Source organism: Coregonus clupeaformis, chromosome 5 (assembly GCF_020615455.1).
Source record: "Coregonus clupeaformis isolate EN_2021a chromosome 5, ASM2061545v1, whole genome shotgun sequence".
Classification (NCBI taxonomy): domain Eukaryota; kingdom Metazoa; phylum Chordata; class Actinopteri; order Salmoniformes; family Salmonidae; genus Coregonus; species Coregonus clupeaformis.
This window is the reverse complement of record NC_059196.1, coordinates 24,894,857-24,913,862: the sequence shown is the minus strand read 5'-3', so window position 1 is coordinate 24,913,862 and position 19,006 is coordinate 24,894,857. Positions and strand designations below refer to the sequence as shown.

Sequence of the window (19,006 nt, the reverse complement as noted above, 5' to 3'; positions counted from 1 at the left end):
CCTCCTGGCAGAGGCAACTAGGTTTTTGGCTAAAATGTCCTGGTACTTGGTAAAGTTCATGATGCCGTTGACCTCGACAAGGGCCCCAGGACCAGTGGAAGCAGAATAGCCCCATAACATCAAAATTCCACCACCATATTTTACCGTAGGTATGAGGTGCTTTTCTGCATATGATTCTGTTTTGCAACGCCAAACCCACCACTGGTGTGGCCAAATAGCTATATTTTCATGTCATCTGACCATAGCACCGGTTCCAATCCAAGTGCCAATGCTGTTTATCAAACTCCAGGCGGTGTAGACGGCAGGTAGCCTAGCGGTTAGAGCGTTGGGCCAGTAACTGTGAGGTCGAATACCCGAGACGGCAAGGTGAAAAATCTATTGATGTGCCCTTGAGCAAGGCGCCGTACTACTTTGGCTGACCCTGTAAAACAACCGTTTCACTGCACCTATCCGGTGTATGTGACAATATAACATATGTTTATTCCCCCCATTATTTGTTAAAAATAATTACAGTATTATTTGCCAATCTTTATCAAGGGATCCAATAATTCCGGGCCCCACTGTACATTATAAAGGTCTAACTTTGTCCCCAGAATGGAATTTAATTGAACTTTATTGATCCATCGAGATGTCACAGGCTTTACATGACACACATTACAAACATATAGGGCTGGTTTCCTGGACATGGATTTAGCTTAGTCGTGGACTAAAACGCTGTTTCAATGGAGATTCATCATTGAGCATGCTATTTATTCCAGGATGTCCGCTAAACTGGCCCATAAAGTGCCGGTACTATGAATGCACTGAACCCTTTGTCACACACAGTGGTGTTAGAGTCTGTTCAGTGAATTGACCTCCTCCATGCCATGTTGTGGCCTGTCTCTCCTGGCTGGAGCATTCCAGCTGACCAGCTCAATTGACATAGCAGGCTAGGAGAGGGAGGGACTGGGCTACCACACCTGGGTTCAAATACTATTTGAAATAATTTAAAATACTTTATCTGTGCTTGATTGAGCTTACCTGGCTTAATGGACCAATAGTGCAAACAACTGCAAACCTTGCCTATCATGCACTCCAGACAGGCTAGAACAAACGCTCAAATATTATCCGGCCATAGTATAGCAGACTGTGGGAAGGAGTGACTGGGAGCTACTGGTAGTTTGTATAGTTTCACCCCGAATTCCAGGGAAGCTTGTCCAGCGTTCTTAGTCATGTAGGCCTATAGAGCAGTTCTAATATCTATCAGGGTTTTCCTGCCCCACAGAGTGAATGAGCCATTCGCTGACTCTGCAGCAGGGTATGAAGATGTGGCTAGCCTCTCTGCAGCAGGGTATGAGGATGAGGCCAGTCTTTCTACAGCAGGGTATGAGGATGAAGCCAGCCTCACTGCAGCAGGGTATGAGGATGTGGCTAGCCTCTCTGCAGCAGGGTATGAGGATGAGGCCAGCCTCTCTGCAGCAGGGTATGAGTATGAGGCCAGCCTCTCTGCAGCAGGGTATGAGGATGAGGCCAGCCTCTCTGCAGCAGGTCCCATAGGGATTTGGGACCAGGGCCGGTCCCATTTGGGACTCAGCCTATGTGTATGAGGGAAGAGGCCTGGGTTCTATTCTAGAGGAATGTGTCTCTTTCCTGTCAATATTCCTGCAGCCCAACTCTATCTCTCTCTAGATCTGTAGAGCAGACTGACTGCATATATCTCTGTATCTGCTGCTACTTTACTAAGGCAGTGGAAAAACCCAACACTTCACACCCAAATGTAACTGTGTTCAATTCTCCCGTACTCACGCACACAGACCCTCACACACGTGCTTGTCCGCCACATTACCCCCTCTGCCCGTACACACTACCTCCTCTGTCCACAGTCAATGACCTTTTCATGCCATCATGGAGGGAAATTTCCTGCTAGAGTCTTGATTTGCTTTCTCGAATTCCTTGCGGAATTCCTCAGTCTAACGCCCAAAATTATTTTTATACGAACTCCAAGTTGCTTTGGAGGTTGTTCTACTGGCAAACTCATTATAAAATACTCTTGTCTCCACAGAGCTGATAGGAAGCCAGAATATTGGTCAACTGCGCAGTTAGAGCTAATGCAATAGTCATGGTTAGATCTCTAGCGTTGATAATGTTTGGAGTAATGGACATGAGTGCTTTGGCCCTGGTATGTTTATCAAGACTAAATTCCTGAAAAACTAGCTGTATATTTCTGGCTCTATATATCTCTACCTATATCTATAGCTGCACCTGTATCTGTAGTGGTGATATACTGTCTGGGTTTTAAAGACTGGCTGAAATGGTGCTTTACTGTGGTAGAACTCTAAACCATGACGAAAGGCTGGCTCACTGACACCCTGAGCCTGACCCTCTAGTGGCCCTTCATAACAGCCCTCTGACCCCTCCGTGAATCTGTTGTTGCAGCCAGGGGCTCCATTCTCTCTCTGTGAAGACTATTCACTTTCTCTCTCTGTCTCAGTGCTTAGGACACTGTTGGCAGCTCATCTACTGGTAGGAGTTACATCCTGGCAGCTGTATAGTAATAGCCTGGAGTGAATCTGTCTGTCTGTCTCCTCAGGAGGACTATGATAACTAGCAGTGTGGACTGAAGGTGCATGGTTGTTACATAACTTGGTGGTCGTGTACAGTATCTATATGACTTTGGTTATTATGCATCATAGAACCAGGCTACAGGCCTACTAGATTAATGATGACCCTCAGTAAAATATAGCCGTGTTGATCATATTAATGATACCCACGTTTACCCAAAAGGTCCAGAGTCATGATGACATGCTCTATCATATGCATACAGTGAGGGAAAAAAGTATTTGATCCCCTGCTGATTTTGTACGTTTGCCCACTGACAAAGAAATTATCAGTCTATCATTTTAATGGTAGGTTTATTTGAACAGTGAGAGACAGAATAACAACAACAAAATCCAGAAAAACGCATGTCAAAAATGTTATAAATTGATTTGCATTTTAATGAGGGAAATAAGTATTTGACCCCCTCTCAATCAGAAAGATTTCTGGCTCCCAGGTATCTTTTATACAGGTAACGAGCTGAGATTAGGAGCACACTCTTAAAGGGAGTGCTCCTAATCTCAGCTTGTTACCTATATAAAAGACACCTGTCCACAGAAGCAATCAATCAGATTCCAAACTCTCCACTATGGCCAAGACCAAAGAGCTCTCCAAGGATGTCAGGGACAAGATTGTAGACCTACACAAGGCTGGAATGGGCTACAAGACCATCTCCAAGCAGCTTGGTGAGAAGGTGACAACAGTTGGTGCGATTATTCGCAAATGGAAGAAACACAAAATAACTGTCAATCTCCCTTGGCCTGGGGCTCCATGCAAGATCTCACCTCATGGAGTTGCAATGATCATGAGAACGGTGAGGAATCAGCCCAGAACTACACGGGAGTATCTTATCAATGATCTCAAGGCAGCTGGGACCATAGTCACCAAGAAAACAATTGGTAACACACTACGCCATGAAGGACTGAAATCCTGCAGCGCCCGCAAGGTCCCCCTGCTCAAGAAAGCACATATACAGGCCCGTCTGAAGTTTGCCAATGAACATCTGAATGATTCAGAGGAGAACTGGGTGAAAGTGTTGTGGTCAGATGAGACCAAAATCAAGCTCTTTGGCATCAACTCAACTCGCCGTGTTTGGAGGAGGAGGAATGCTGCCTATGACCCCAAGAACACCATCCCCACCGTCAAACATGGAGATGGAAACATTATGCTTTGGGGGTGTTTTTCTGCTAAGGGGACAGGACAACTTCACCACATCAAAGGGACGATGGACGGCGCCATGTACCGTCAAATCTTGGCTGAGAACCTTCTTCCCTCAGCCAGGGCATTGAAAATGGGTCGTGGATCGGTATTCCAGCATGACAATGACCCAAAACACACGGCCAAGGCAACAAAGGAGTGGCTCAAGAAGAAGCACATTAAGGTCCTGGAGTGGCCTAGCCAGTCTCCAGACCTTAATCCCATAGAAAATATGTGGAGGGAGCTGAAGGTTCAAGTTGCCAAACGTCAGGCTCAAAACCTTAATGACTTGGAGAAGATCTGCAAAGAGGAGTGGGACAAAATCCCTCCTGAGATGTGTGCAAACCTGGTAGCCAACTACAAGAAACGTCTGACCTCTGTGATTGCCAACAAGGGTTTTGCCACCAAGTACTAAGTCATGTTTTGCAGAGGGGTCAAATACTTATTTCCCTCATTAAAATGCAAATCAATTTATATCATTTTTGACATGCGTTATTCTGGATTTTTGTTGTTGTTTTTCTGTCTCTCACTGTTCAAATAAACCTACCATTAAAATTATAGACTGATCATGTCTTCGTCAGTGGGCAAACGTACAAAATCAGCAGGGGATCAAATACTTTTTTCCCTCACTGTATATACATGGTCTAATACTCCAGTATGTTTTTATGGTACAGAATAGATGTGTTCTGTTTAATGGGGAATTCCCTGAGGACCTATTCAAGTAACCATCACCATGGAAAACTTTGAAACACGTGATCTTCAGAGTGTTTTTGTCCCACAGGGAGGAACATGTTCCATCCTGCTTAGTGACGAGACAGACTGTAAATCTGTATGACCATATCATTGGTATGCAGATGTCACAGTCAGATCTCATGCCTATAGTGGAGCATGGTGCTGCATCTGATGCTGATGTGCCTAGCCTTGGACGCCCAGGTTTCCAAGGTGAGGTGAAAGCCTGTGACAGAGCCTACGTTGTGCCCTACTGAACACGACCCTGATGGTGGCAGACAAGGACTTCTTATCTATTTCTCTAGGGAAAGTGATGTGACGCACAGGCAACAGCCCAAATGACAACCCCGGTCCCAGTTAGCAGCAGTCCTGCCTCTCCTACAGCCTGTGTGTCTAACCTGACAGCTGTCATGTACAGACCAGACCAGTCATAGAGCAGGCTAATGATTGGCTACATACCTGAGCTCCATTGTAACGATACACACAAGTCATATATTAACAGAACTAGGCTGGAAAACTCTCACTGCTCAGCTCAACTCAAATGTCAATCACATTCCTGTGGGGAAATGCTAATTAGCTGAATAATTTCCCAGTACAAAGTGGCACAAATCAAGTCAATAACTATGTACTAACTAACATATTATATCTCAGTAACAGTTACTGAAATAGGACTTTATTAGGACAGTATTTATTAACTGAGGACTGTGATTGTGTCTGTTGAAAGTGAAGTCCAGGCCTCTGTTTCTCTTTACATTAACCTCAGATGGTGCATGTGTGTGTTTGTATTTGTGTGTGTGTGTGTGTGTGTGTGTGTGTGTGTGTGTGTGTGTGCGTGTGCGTGTGTGTGTGCGTGTGTGTTGGAACATAAACAGGGTGTTTTCATGGCAATTCGAGTGGAATAAGTTGTTAGAGATGAGAGGTTATTGGTTGTGCCTCCTGGTGATTCAGGAGACTGTCATCACTGTTCCATTTGGTTTCCTCACGTCACTGGGTTCATCCTTTCTGCTGACCTCCTCTGGTAGTAATGTGTAACTGCACCACCACATGGAGAGTGTGTGTGTGTTTGTGTGTATGTGTGTGTGATCTCCTAGCCTTGTCCGTGTGATAGCTGTGATTCTGGGTCAGAGTTAACAAAGTCTGTTTGTCTGTTTGTCAGTAATTCATGATGATCTTTCTCCAGTTGTATTACACAGCTCATGGAAAACCAAATGACAGTGTTTCCTATGCTATCAAAGACAGGAAAATACAGTATACAGGCTTAAATTATGACAGGGAAACAGCATTGCCAGACATTATATTACCCTGTGTACACACACACACACACACACACACACACACACACACACACACACACACACACACACACACACACATACACACACAAACTGCTTATAATAGGTGACTGATTTACAGAGGTTCTGCTGTCAAAGTGGAGCACATGCATGTCCATTAGCAGGAGGACAAGGTTACTAACTACATAGAACCCAGCTGTGTTACAGACTGCACTGGAGAGGGTGGGGGAGGAGGGGGATAGGGACATCTAATAAATCCCAGAGCAGACTGAGGACTGAGGATGGAAGGTAGGAGGGGAGAGAGAGGGAGAACAGAGAGAGAGAGACAGTCAGTAAGACTGTCGTAGTGGTGGCAGCAGTAGCAGGAGGACAGCCAGGCTTGCGGTGGTCTGTTGTGGGGACCATCTCTCTCTCTCGCTCTCTCGCTCTCTCTGGCTGGAGCCTGTTTCCGCTCCCTGTATCTGGACCCAGAGACCCACCAATGCAACAGGTACCTCTCTACTCTTTCCCTCTACAGCCTGCCCTATACAGTACCTCTGGCCACAGGTATTAGACCTCTACTCTGTATCTCTCTGGCCTCACACAGGTCTGTGGATTTGTCATGCTTTTATTGCTATATAGAGGATGACCCTGATGTTCAGTTTAATAAAACTGCTCTCTGTCTCGTAGACCAAAATAAACAGAAGATAAAAAGGCTATGTTTGATGTTATTGTTCTTCTGAGAAAAGAAAACTACTGAGTTAAGTGTAATCATTGAGTAGCTAGTTCTTATGTCACTATTCGGGGAACTTACATCTGTCATCTGGTATGGGAGTGTTTCTATATCCTCATACTGAACTACTAAGGTTATCTCTTAACGTTAACAACTAACACTCTGGATGCATCCTGAATTGAATCATATTCCCTATATAGTGCACTACTTTTGACCAAAGCCCTATGGGCCCTATGTAGGGAATAGGGTGCCATTTGGGACGCATGGTCTGATTCCTGAACAGAGAGGAGGGTTGGTGGTGGTACACAGTGTGTTGAGAGGGGGTGACAGACGTATGCCTTGTTGAAATGAAAAAGGAAATCTCCAAAAGCCAGAGTTTATGTTTTTCTCTCCTCCATGAAGGGCCTCCAAGATAGCTGTCAAAACACTTTAGCATTTGTGGGAAAATGGCTCCGCTCCAGCGCCTGGAAGTGTTTATATAGAATTTGGGGCTGAGGTACGGGGAAGGACTAGAGCTAGGGCTGGGGTTATAGAGCTGACTGGGGTTTGGGGCTTAGGTTGGGGGAGAGGGCTGGGGCTGGAGCTGGAGCTGGGGGCTGGGGTTATAGAGCAAACTGGGGTTGGGGGCTTAGGTTGGGGGAGAGGGCTGGAGCTGGAGCTGGAGCTGGGGGCTGGGGTTATAGAGCCGACTGGGGTTTGGGGCTTAGGTTGGGGGAGAGGGCTGGGGCTGGAGCTGGAGCTGGGGGCTGGGGTTATAGAGCAGACTGGGGTTTGGGGCTGAGGTTGGGGGAGAGGGCTGGGGCTGGAGCTGGAGCTGGGGTTATAGAGTAGACTGGGGTTGGGGGCTTAGGTTGGGGGAGAGGGCTGGGGCTGGAGCTGGGGTTATAGAGCCGACTGGGGTTTGGGGCTGAGGTTGGGGGAGAGGGCTGGGGCTGGAGCTGGAGCTGGGGGCTGGGGTTATAGAGCCGACTGGGGTTGGGGGCTTAGGTTGGGGGAGAGGGCTGGGGCTGGAGCTGGGGTTATAGAGCCGACTGGGGTTTGGGGCTTAGGTTGGGGGAGAGGGCTGGGGCTGGAGCTGGAGCTGGGGGCTGGGGTTATAGAGCCGACTGGGGTTTGGGGCTTAGGTTGGGGGAGAGGGCTGGGGCTGGAGCTGGAGCTGGGGGCTGGGGTTATAGAGTAGACTGGGGTTGGGGGCTTAGGTTGGGGGAGAGGGCTGGGGCTGGAGCTGGAGCTGGGGGCTGGGGTTATAGAGTAGACTGGGGTTTGGGGCTGAGGTTGGGGGAGAGGGCTGGAGCTGGAGCTGGGGGCTGGGGTTATAGAGTAGACTGGGGTTTGGGGCTGAGGTTGGGGGAGAGGGCTGGGGCTGGGGCTGGAGCTGGGGGCTGGGGTTATAGAGTAGACTGGGGTTGGGGGCTTAGGTTGGGGGAGAGGGCTGGGGCTGGAGCTGGAGCTGGGGGCTGGGGTTATAGAGCAGACTGGGGTTTGGGGCTGAGGTTGGGGGAGAGGGCTGGGGCTGGGGCTGGGGGCTGGGGTTATAGAGCAGACTGGGGTTGGGGGCTTAGGTTGGGGGAGAGGGCTGGGGCTGGAGCTGGGGCTGGGGGCTGGGGTTATAGAGCAGACTGGGGTTGGGGGCTTAGGTTGGGGGAGAGGGCTGGAGCTGGGAGCTAAAGCTTGAGAGTGATCACTGTATGTATTTCACAGAATGCATGGCTGATTGATTTGTGTTCTGTTTGGAGCTGCTGGCTGAGTGGGGCAGAGGTGTGAGGGGCTGTGGAGAGTGTAGAAGGACGGGATCTGTAGAGGTGTTTTCTCAGCCCTGCCTGGGGTCGTGAGGTTTCCTGGTACAGGCCTCTCTTCCAGGACTTCTCTTCCAGGACTTAGTAAAGGGATTCATGTGAGTCAGGGTGAGGTTTAGATCTGGGCAATGGTGGAGAGATGGGAACACCACTACCCTGGGAGACCAGACCAGACCACTGCCCCATCCCTCCCTCAGCCAGGAACAGGTCTGTAAATCACAGTGGTGGTTTAGAACATATCTGATGTCTGCTTTTTGAAAACAACTTGAAGTAACCCCCCATGTCTTTAACTCCCTGAGGATACATCATTCTAGAAGGTTCACTGGGTTTAAACTAAACGGGCAGCAGCCATGTAGCGAAGTCAGAAGGGCTTTTTACATCCCTGTGGGCGCTGGATGTTTTGGTGCTGTTGTAATAGTAGACATAGTAGACAGTGGTGGGTGTGTGAGTGAGTGACTATCAATGTATGTTGTTGTATGTGTCTTTGTGTCTTGTGTAGTTGAGACATGGTATGTGTCACTGTGTTGTCTAAGGTATCTATTGTTCTAATAGCATTAGTTGTCTGGTCTGTGCTGTGTGAAAGGGTTGGTGACTATGTTGGAAGATGGAGTCAGAGAGAGTCAGTTTAAGAGCTGTTATCCTGCCAGATGAAAGGCTGGTCTTTCTGGGTGATCTTCTGAGCTGTTTCACTGGGTGAATGCAGTGTTGCTACAGCTGTGCTGTTCTTGTTTCAACTCCATACCAGAGTATGTGAGCGGAGCTGGAGTGGAGCGAGGAGCTAGGCGTGCCCAGTTTGACTGGAGTGCAGGAGCGAGATTACCAATGTCTGGAGCGTCTGCCTTTTCGCCCGCTTTAATTTTGCTCCTGTACCGCTCCTGTAGAGCTCACTTCACTAGCTCAGGGCATGCCCGGCCCAGCATGCATTTGCAGTCTACTTGTGTTCTGCTATAGCCCCTTGCTTTAGCTACTGTCATGGAGTTCGCTAAATATTTTTATAAAGAAACTGATAAAACACACAGGTGCAAAATCAAGGTGACTTACAAAGATGAGGACCAAGTGCAAGAGAGAGAGTGTGGTGATGTAGTGTCCACAACTAAAGAATAATTGTGGAATCTGAAAATACAAGTATTCTGAAGCATGATGTTGTACTTACTATGTGCACATGCTAAAAGAAAGGAACGAGGTGGGTAGATAACTAAGTGTGTCATTGTAGCAAAGTATATAGGCCATAATTGATTTTGGCCCAATAGGCCTGGCATATTCCCACTTTCAAGGAACTTTCCATTTTGATTGGGTTATTTTGCCTAAAAACCTTTAGGCCTATCTATAGAAACATAAAAAAAAACAACTGCATCTCTGCCCAGCCTGTCAAGAGTGGCCGAAAGCGTGTTCAGCATCCCCAGTGGCTCTGCAAGCGTGGAGAGGTTATTCTCTGCTGCTGGCCTGCTCTCCAGGCACCATCACATGAGCCTGAAGCCACAGACTCTGGCCAAACTCGTGTTTCTAAAACTCAATTCAAAAGGCACTGTAGACTGAGCCTAATAAGGCATTTTTCGTTTCATTTGTATTTAATTGTAAGTGTCACAGCCTATATGTGCGATTTATAGACTATAATGATTTAATACAACTAAATGTTGTTTAAATGCCAAGCGCTTTATGTCCCTGCCAGCATAGTGTGTCACACTCACAAATGCTTCACAATGTATTTCTTTGTAGAATAGCCTTGAAATAATATAGCCTAAATAATGTCTGGCTCCTGACCTATTTAGTGTGTTTATATGCTGTTTAATATGACATGTAGCCTATTTGAAATGATGAGTGCTTCTTACATTCACCTTTTCATGTTTATTAAACGACTTTTCATTCAAATCATATGGTTTGGTTTCAATACTTCACAACCAAATGGTAGAGCCAGGCAGTAAGAAAAATAGATGGGTGTTGGTTAAATTGTGATTTTAATGAATAGAGCAAATTTGGTGGGGCCGTTTTTAGCGGAGTGGTTTTTAGCGGAGCGGTTGGAAAGGACGTGGAAGGACATGCTCCGTGAGCGATGAGCGGGATTTCCGACAGCTCAACCCCGCTCACATACTCCATACATACAGGCCCTTCAGAGAAACTGACTTCTGACCCAGTTGTCAGGCTTCAGCCCTGGGTTGCTTCCCAAATGGCACCCTATTCCCTTTATAGTGCACTACTTTTGACCCAGGTCCATAGGGCTTTGGTCAAAAGTATTGCACTATATACACGCTTAGGAAAATGGGTTCCAAAAGGGTTCTTTGGCTGTCCCGATAGGAGAACACTTTTTGGTTCTATGTAGAACCCTCTGTGGAAAGGGTTTTTATATGGACCCAAAAGGGTTCTACCTGGAACCAAAAGGGGTTCTTGAAAGGTTTCTCCTTTGGGGACAGCCAAAGAACCCTTTTCGGTTTTAGATAGCAATTATTTTGCGAGTGAGGGAATAGGGTGCCATTTGGGACAGGGCCAGGTCAACAACAGCAGCCTGCATCCTTCAGATTTGTAGCTCATGTCCTCCTGTTATCCTGCTGTTGACATTGACAATCAATAATCACTCTCTCACTCTCTCACTCTCTCACACACTCACACACTCACACTCTCACACTCTCACACTCTCACACTCTCACTCGCCACACATGGTGTTGGGTAGATTAGCGAGTGAGTGGCAGTGGCACCTCCTGGTAGGGTTGTGATAGAGGGGTATTGTATGGATGTATGGGCTGTGGTATGGGGGCATGAGGGGGGTATTGTGTGTAGCGGGGGTGGAGAGGTATTAGGATGTAGCCCTGAGGGTGGCAAGGGGACCATGATGGAGACATGGGGGGAGGTTAATTAAAACCTGAAATGGAAAAATAGACCCACGTTGTTCCCACGACACTGGCAGAGTGACTTGGGGACTGAGCCTGAAGCTGGGGCTTGGAAGAAGGTAGGGGGTATGGGGTAGGGGGTAAGGGGACATAGGAGGAGGGTGAGGGGTACCGGCAGAACCTGGGGCTAGGCTATATTATTAATCCGTCTACTGCCTCGCCAGCACTCTGCTCTCACTGGACCTACTACTGCCTATTCCTGGCTCTATGTACAGAACAGCTACCTACGTACAACCAGTCACTCAGGGTCTCTCCAATGAGGCTACAGACTACTATTTATAGACAATAATTTAAGCCTAACTTAGCTCTTCCTATTGTCCATGCACAATTGAACTCTGTTAGACAAGGAAATGTTAGACAGAGACAGGAGGAAATGTTGGCTTGTTTCAGACATGAGACATATGAGGTGGTGGTTGTGGTTGACTAGAAGGTGCACACTGTTTCCTCCTGTCTATCTGTCTGCCTCAGGCTGTTAATGTAAGGTAGTGTGATCACTGAGTAGGTGTTTGTGGTGTTACAGTAAGATAGTGTGATCATCATTGTGTGCCGCAGTAGTCTGTCTGTAATCAGGCTGCTGTCACTCCTGATGCCTTCCCCAGGGTAGTCAGACAGACAGCAGGGGAGCAGTGCACTAAACTAGTGTTTTCACAGCCACAGCTCTCTCTCTCTCTCTCTATCTATTAGTTATTTCTCTCTCTCTCTCTCTCTCTCTCTCTCTCTCTCTCTCTCTCTCTCTCTCTCTCTCATCTATTAGTTATTTCTCCCTCTCTCTCTCTCTCTCTCTCTCTCTATCTATTAGTTATTTCTCTCTCTCTCTCTCTCTCTCTCTATCTATTAGTTATTTCTCTCTCTCTCTCTCTCTCTCTCTCTCTCTCTCTCTCTCTCTCTCTCTCTCTATCTATTAGTTATTTCTCTCTCTCTCTCTCTCTCTCTCTCTCTCTATCTATTAGTTATTTCTCTCTCTCTCTCTCTCTCTCTATTAGTTATTTCTCTCTCTCTCTCTCTCTCTCTCTCTCCCCTCTTATCTATTGCTCTCTCTCTCTCTCTCCTATCTATTAGTTATTTCTCTCTCTCTCTCTCTCTCTCTCTCTCTCTCTCTATCTATTAGTTATTTCTCTCTCTCTCTCTCTCTCTCTATTAGTTATTTCTCTCTCTCTCTCTCTCTCTCTCTCTCTCTCTCTCTCTCTCTCGCTCTTAGTTCTCTCTCTCTCTATCTATTAGTTCTCTCTCTCTCTATCTATTAGTTCTCTCTCTCTCTCTCTATTAGTTCTCTCTCTATCTATTAGTTTTTTTTCTCTCTCTCTCTCTCTCTCTCTCTCTCTCTATCTATTAGTTATCTCTCTCTCTATCTATTAGTTTTCTCTCTCTCTCTCTCTTAGTTCTCTCTCTCTCTATTAGTTCTCTCTCTATATATCTATTAGTTCTCTCTCTCTATCTATTAGTTCTCTCTCTCTCTATCTATTAGTTCTCTCTCTCTATCTATTAGTTCTCTCTCTCTCTATCTATTAGTTCTCTCTCTCTCTATCTATTAGTTATCTCTCTCTCTATCTATTAGTTCTCTCTCTCTCTCTCTTTAAATAGGGACTAGGGCGCCATTTGGGACGCTGTCTGAGGATCTCAGTATGACTCATGGCTGCTGATTGTTGACGGTTTATGTCATGGTTTTATGTCATGCTTTGGTTTTCCCCACTTTAGCTGCCCACGCTTTTCCGTTCCGTCGATTTGCTGGAAAAACATCTGGACTCCAAGAAACTCCCCCTCCACCCCGTCTTCTCTCCCTCCCTCCCTCCCCTTCCCTCCTCCTCCCTTACTCCCCTCTCTAAAGCAAACAATGTCCAGCTCTCTGGCTGTGTGACAGGGACGAGGTGGTAGAGGGGGGAGATGGAAGGAGGTCTGGGATGTTTAAAGGCTTCTCAAGCCACGGGTTCAAACTATACTCTTTTTCATGTAGCGTTTGATTGTAGTGATGAGGTTTCATTGGGATTACGTCTTTGGAGAGAAAAGTCCCACATTGCACACAGGCATTAGTAAACACGGCTCCTGTTGCTTGGCTCCTGGCATGATGTTCTCTGCCAAAAATGTGCTGAGAGAGATGTAGTGGGCAGAGCTGGGTAGGAGGGTAGAGGAGGGGTAGGGGGTACAAGGAGGGGAGAAGAGTGGGGAGCACCAGAAAGGGGTGGAGTTGGAGAGAAATAAGGGGGTGGCCACATGGCTATTTGGGGGTAGAGAGAGAGCGAGAGAGAGAGAGAGAGAGAGAGAGAGAGAGATGTGAGAGAGAGAGAGATGTGAGAGAGAGAGATGTGAGAGAGAGAGATGTGAGAGGGATCAGTAGTGATCAGTATCTCTGAGCAGCAGGCCGTGGTACTAGAGAGCTGGTATCTAACATTACTTACTGCTGCGTGGGAAGAGGAGAAAGATGCCCAGAAACTCTAATACGTCTGTAGAACCACCGTATTGGAATGTGGACATCCTAATGACTGTATGATGAAAATAACCAGTGAGTAAAACACAATCTGTTTCTTACAGTCTGATTATTACAGAGTTGAGAATATTTAGTATGAAAATGTATGCACTCACTAACTGTAAGTCGCTCTGGATAAGAGCGTCTGCTAAATGACTAAAATGTAAATGTAAAATTTAGGTTTGGACTAATACAGGGATCATTTATCTCTCAAGTGTAACTCTACTTCTTTAGAATTTTGACAAGTCTAGTGTAGTGATTGTATAATTTTTTTAACAAGGAGCATGTTTCTTTATATCATGTTCTATAGGCGATGATCTACACTTAACAGTTAACCAGTTATCTTTGTTACCTGCCTGTATCATTCCGAATTCTGTCATGCATCTCTGTCATGTTGTTGGCAGCCAGCCAGCCAGACAGGGTTAGGGTTATTATTAGGGCTTGCACTAGCAGGTTCAGCTCAACCCTCCACCAGCCACTCTCCAAGTCTGCATCCCTATGGACCCTGGTCAAAAGTAGTGCACTATATTATAGGGCATAGGGTGCCACTTCAGACGCACACAGACCAAGTGTGCCATCGCTTCCCTTTAGGACACTACCTATCTGCCTGTAGATCTGATATTCCATTCGTTCCATAACAAAATGTTCCTACTACCAAAAGGCTATGTATGGATATATATCCAATAGAGAAAGTAGTGCACAATATAGGGAATAAGGTGCCATTTGGGCCACTGCCAAGGAATGTTCCTATAAAGGGAATGTTGTTGCGTAAGGAGAGGAAGGAGTATCCCCTGTAGGGATAGGTTGGTCGGCCACACACACACACCTTAGTAACACACCTACTGCTGGTGGCATTCAGGACCTTTGTCCCTCCAACGTGCTGGGTTTCATGTCATTGTGGCGATGCAACTGTACACAGTAACATGTTTACACTGTACACAGTAACATGATTACACTGTACACAGTTTTACAGCCATGGTTGTGTAGGAACAGGCAGTTCCCGTCCTGGCTCGCTGCCAGACCAGGGGTACGTCCCATACGTCCCAAATGGCACCCTATTCCCTATATAGTGCACTACTTTTGATGGGCCCTGGTCAAAAGTAGTGCAATATACAGGGAATAGGGTGCCATTTGGGACGGAAACCAGCCTTTTCTCGCTGGAGAAAAGGAAAAGGTACGTCGGAACGTCGGTTGGAACAGAATGTCTCGAGATTCTGTTACAGAATGCCCAGGACAGGACAGTGAAATTCCCAGATCGTATACCCTGTTCTGTTCCCAACAGTCCCACCTCCGGCTGTGGGACAGAGAATGGAGCTGGAGGCACTCTCACCATGTGGTGCAGTATAACAATATGACTCTACTGTACTCAATACAATATACAACTGTCAGGACAGGCTAGTCGGAAGAGAGAGAAAGACCTGAACTCACGGAAAGTCTTTATTCTTTCACTTCTGTGACCTCTGATGCTGCTATCTTAAGACTAGTGACAGTGACTGGAGGTGTTCCTCTTCTATCATGTGTCCTTACAACACTGCACTCAAAGACTTGTACGTAGATAGAGTTGAGCACGCTGATCCTTTATTCCACTAAGAACTGTCTAGATGGCCAGGTTAGTGTCAGTTATCTTTGCTGCTGGGAGATTTCCCATGTTCTCAACCTGTGATGTGACCCTGTTATGGAGGTCGTTGGAGTAAACCGTGATCTGACGTGGGTGTAGAGGTAAACATGGACGTTGTCATCCAAGGACACTGTCTGCGTCCCAAATAGTACCCTAAACACTTGATAGTGCACTACTTTTGACCAGATCTATATGGGCTCATAGAGCTCTGGTCAAAAGTGTTGCACAATATAGGGAATAGGGTGCCATTTGGAACACACCCTCTCCCTCTGGGAACTGTTAATATTTATTCAATTGGTGGTCTGACTTGTCAGTCTGCGGAACAAAGTCACTAGTCATTGACATGTGGACACAGCGCTGTAATGACACAGGTTTGTCACAACACAGGTGAGTCACAGAGCAGATGGTCACGGTGTTTGAGAGAGGAGTAGCATACAATATAGCCACAGAGCAGGGTCTGGAGAAAGGTGGGGTACAGACAAGACAGATGAAGTTACAGTGAAAGGTTATCTCTGTCACAGACAGTTCTGTATGGAGACCCAGGTGGGATGAACTGTGATAAATGACTAGTGCGTCACAGAGCGTCAGACACAGACAGGGGCAGGAACAGACATGCTGGGATACCTGTTTGGAGTGGAGTGGTCCTCTTTATCCACACCAGACATATTGTTGAGGTGATTGTCGAGGGAAATTGGCTGGAAGATGTTCCTATTGTGTTGATCTGCTGTGATATTAACAATAGCTAGTTCGTCTACACACCAACGTGCCTTGAGTATACTGCTTCACTGCACTAGACTATTGTAGCAGCTTCACTGTGGAGTTGGGATCCTATTGGAACAGGAGGACAGGTTTGGGATCCTATTGGAACAGGAGGACAGGTTTGGGATCATATTGGAACAGGAGGACAGGTTTGGGATCCTATTGGAACAGGAGGACAGGTTTGGGATCCTATTGGAACAGGAGGACAGGTTTGGGATCATATTGGAACAGGAGGACAGGTTTGGGATCATATTGGAACAGGAGGACAGGTTTGGGATCATATTGGAACAGGAGGACAGGTTTGGGATCATATTGGAACAGGAGGACAGGTTTGGGATCCTATTGGAACAGGAGGACAGGTTTGGGATCTAAACAGACTTCTATAACAGACCTGTCTGTGTCTGTAGTGCCAGTCCTGGGTAGGTGAGAATATTTTTAATTCATAGTAGATGGGAAAGAATTGGAAAGTGTTTTTGAATTTTACTAGATCATCTTCTTTCTTCATGTTTGACATAGTAGCCTATTGATTATGTAGTGAGAGTGGTGTGTTGGCTGAGTAGTGAGAGGGGTCTGGTGTGTAAGTTGAGGAGTGATAGAGGAGAGAGAGAGGAGTGAGAGTGGGAGAGAAGTGACACGAGTAAGTGAGAGTGAGAGAGGATTGACAGGAGTGAGAGTGAGAGAGAAGAGAGTGGAGTGAGACAGGAGAGAGAGGGGTCTGTTCTGTTAGACGTGAGAGGTCTGTCTGCTTCTTGTCCTGTGAGTCAGGAGCTCGGAACCAGAGAGGGGATGTCACCCCTCAGGTGTCAGCAAGGTCAGGTCATGACCCCACAACAGGGGTCACCACTAGGGGTCACCTGTAGGGGACAGGGTTAGGGTTAGTACAGGACAGCTGCTCTGTCAGGAGGCTGGCTGGATACTTACATTCTGGTTATGTTGCAGCCCCAGTCCCTTTGATCATTGTGCTGACCGCCATATACACTACATGACCAAAAGTATATGAACACCTGCTCGTCAAACATCTCATTCCAAAATCATGGGCATTAATATGGATTTGGTCACCCCTTTGCTGCTACTACAGCCTACACTCTTCTGGGAAGACTTTCCACTAGATGTTGGAATATTGCTGCGGGGACATTCTTCCATTCAGCCACAACAGCATTAGTGAGGTCGGGCACTGATGTTGGGCGATTAGGCCTGGCTCGCAGTCGGCATTCCAATTCATCCCAAACGTGTTCGATGGGGTTGAGGTCAGGGCTCTGTGCAGGCCAGTCAAGTTCTTCCACACCGATCTCAACAAACCATTTCTGTATGGACCTCGTTTTGTGCACGGGGGCATTGTCATGCTGAAACAGGAAAGGGCCTTCCCCAAATTGTTGCCACAAAGTTGGAAGCACTGAATCGTCTAGAATGTCACTGTATGCTGTAGCGTTAAGATTTCCCTTCACTGGAACTAAGGGGCCTAGCCCGAACCATTATTCCTTCTCCACCAAACTTTACAGTTGCCACTATGCATTCGGGCAGGTAGGGTTCTCCTGACATCCGCCAAACCCAGATTTGTCCGTCGGTCTGCCAGATGTTGAAGCGTGATTCATCACTCCACAGAACGCCTTTCCACTGCTCTAGAGTCCAATGGCGTTGAGTTTTACACCACTCCAGCCAACGCTTGGCATTGCGCATGGTGATCTTAGGCTTGTGTGCGGCTGCTCGGCCATGGAAACCCATTTCATGAAGCTCCCGATGAACGGTTCTTGTGCTGACGTTGCTTCCAGAGGCAGTTTGGAACTCGGTAGTGAGTGTTGCAACCGAGGGCGGACAATTTTGATGCACTACGCGCTTCAGCACTCTGCGGTCCCGTTCTGTGATCTTGTGTGGCCTACCACTTCGCGGCTGAGCCGTTGTTGCTCCTAGACTTTTCCACTTCACAATAACAGCACTTATAGTTGACCGGAGCAGCTCTAGCAGGGCAGAAATTTGACGAACTGACTTGTTGGAAAGGTGGCATCCTATGACGGTGCCACATTGAAAGTCACTGAGCTCTTCAGTAAGGCCATTCTGCTGCCAATGTTTGTCTATGGAGATTACATGGCTGTGTGCTCGATTTTATACACCTGTCAGCAACGGGTGTGGCTGAAATAGCCGAATCCACTAATTTGAAGGAGTGTCCACATACTTTTGTATAGTGTATTACAGAGAACATAAGACCGTCAGTCCAGGACAGTTTGATCTGCTGGCTTTGCTTTGTTCTGATATCTATATTTAGCATGATTTGTAGATTTCTTCTGTTTGACAAGTCTAATCTTTTGTAAAACTCGAATAAAAAAAGGACAATAAAAAGGATATATATTACTTTTAAGGTGCAGTTCTAGAAATATATATCCCATGTCTTCCTGTGCTGATCCCTCTGCTGTCCACCGGTGTATCCTGACTTGAATTTATTTCACCCCTATCAGCACTCTGTTGTCAGGCTATACCCTATAATCCAAGCTTAGAGACCAGACCTCAGGTAGTCAAGTAAGGTTTTATGTAAATCTACCTGAGGGACCAACTATCTATCACCTTAGTACTAGTTCAAGTTTTATTATCACATACAGTACATTTACATTTTAGTCATTTAGCAGACGCTCTTATCCAGAGCGACTTGCATAACATTTTTCATACTGGCCCCCCGTGGGAATCGAACCCACAACCCTGGCATGCAAGCGCCATGCTCTACCAACTGAGCTACACGGGGCCTTGCATACTATCTAACAGCTAAACTCAGCAAAAAAAGAAACGTCCCTTTTTCAGGACCCTGTCTTTCAAAGATTATTTGTAAAAATCCAAATAACTTCACAGATCTTCATTGTAAAGGGTTTAAACACTGTTTCTCATGCTTGTTCAATGAACCATAATCAATTAATGAACATGCACCTGTGGAACGGTCGTTAAGACACTAACAGCTTACAGACAGTAGGCAATTAAGGTCACAGTTATGAAAACTTAGGAC

General features: G+C 46.6%; 1 protein-coding gene across 8 annotated transcripts in view; it reads left to right on the top strand.

The window, feature by feature from the left end:
• The window catches only part of LOC121565543 (stAR-related lipid transfer protein 13-like), a 138,234-nt gene that overhangs the window by 103,116 nt on the left and 16,112 nt on the right, over positions 1 to 19,006 (top strand). Inside the window, exon 1 of one of the 8 annotated variants that reach the window (XM_041876161.2) lies at positions 6,168 to 6,282. The exons of 5 other annotated variants lie outside the window; for them this stretch is intronic. Coding sequence is in view for 2 of the 3 variants with exons in the window: in XM_041876148.2 (XP_041732082.2) it covers positions 15,624 to 15,648 (25 nt within the window). In the remaining variant the exon portion in view is untranslated. Of the gene's footprint in view, positions 1 to 6,167; positions 6,283 to 13,463; positions 13,680 to 15,584; positions 15,649 to 19,006 lie in introns of those variants that run through there. 2 more of the 8 variants (XM_041876154.2, XM_041876148.2) reach the window with 2 other exon arrangements.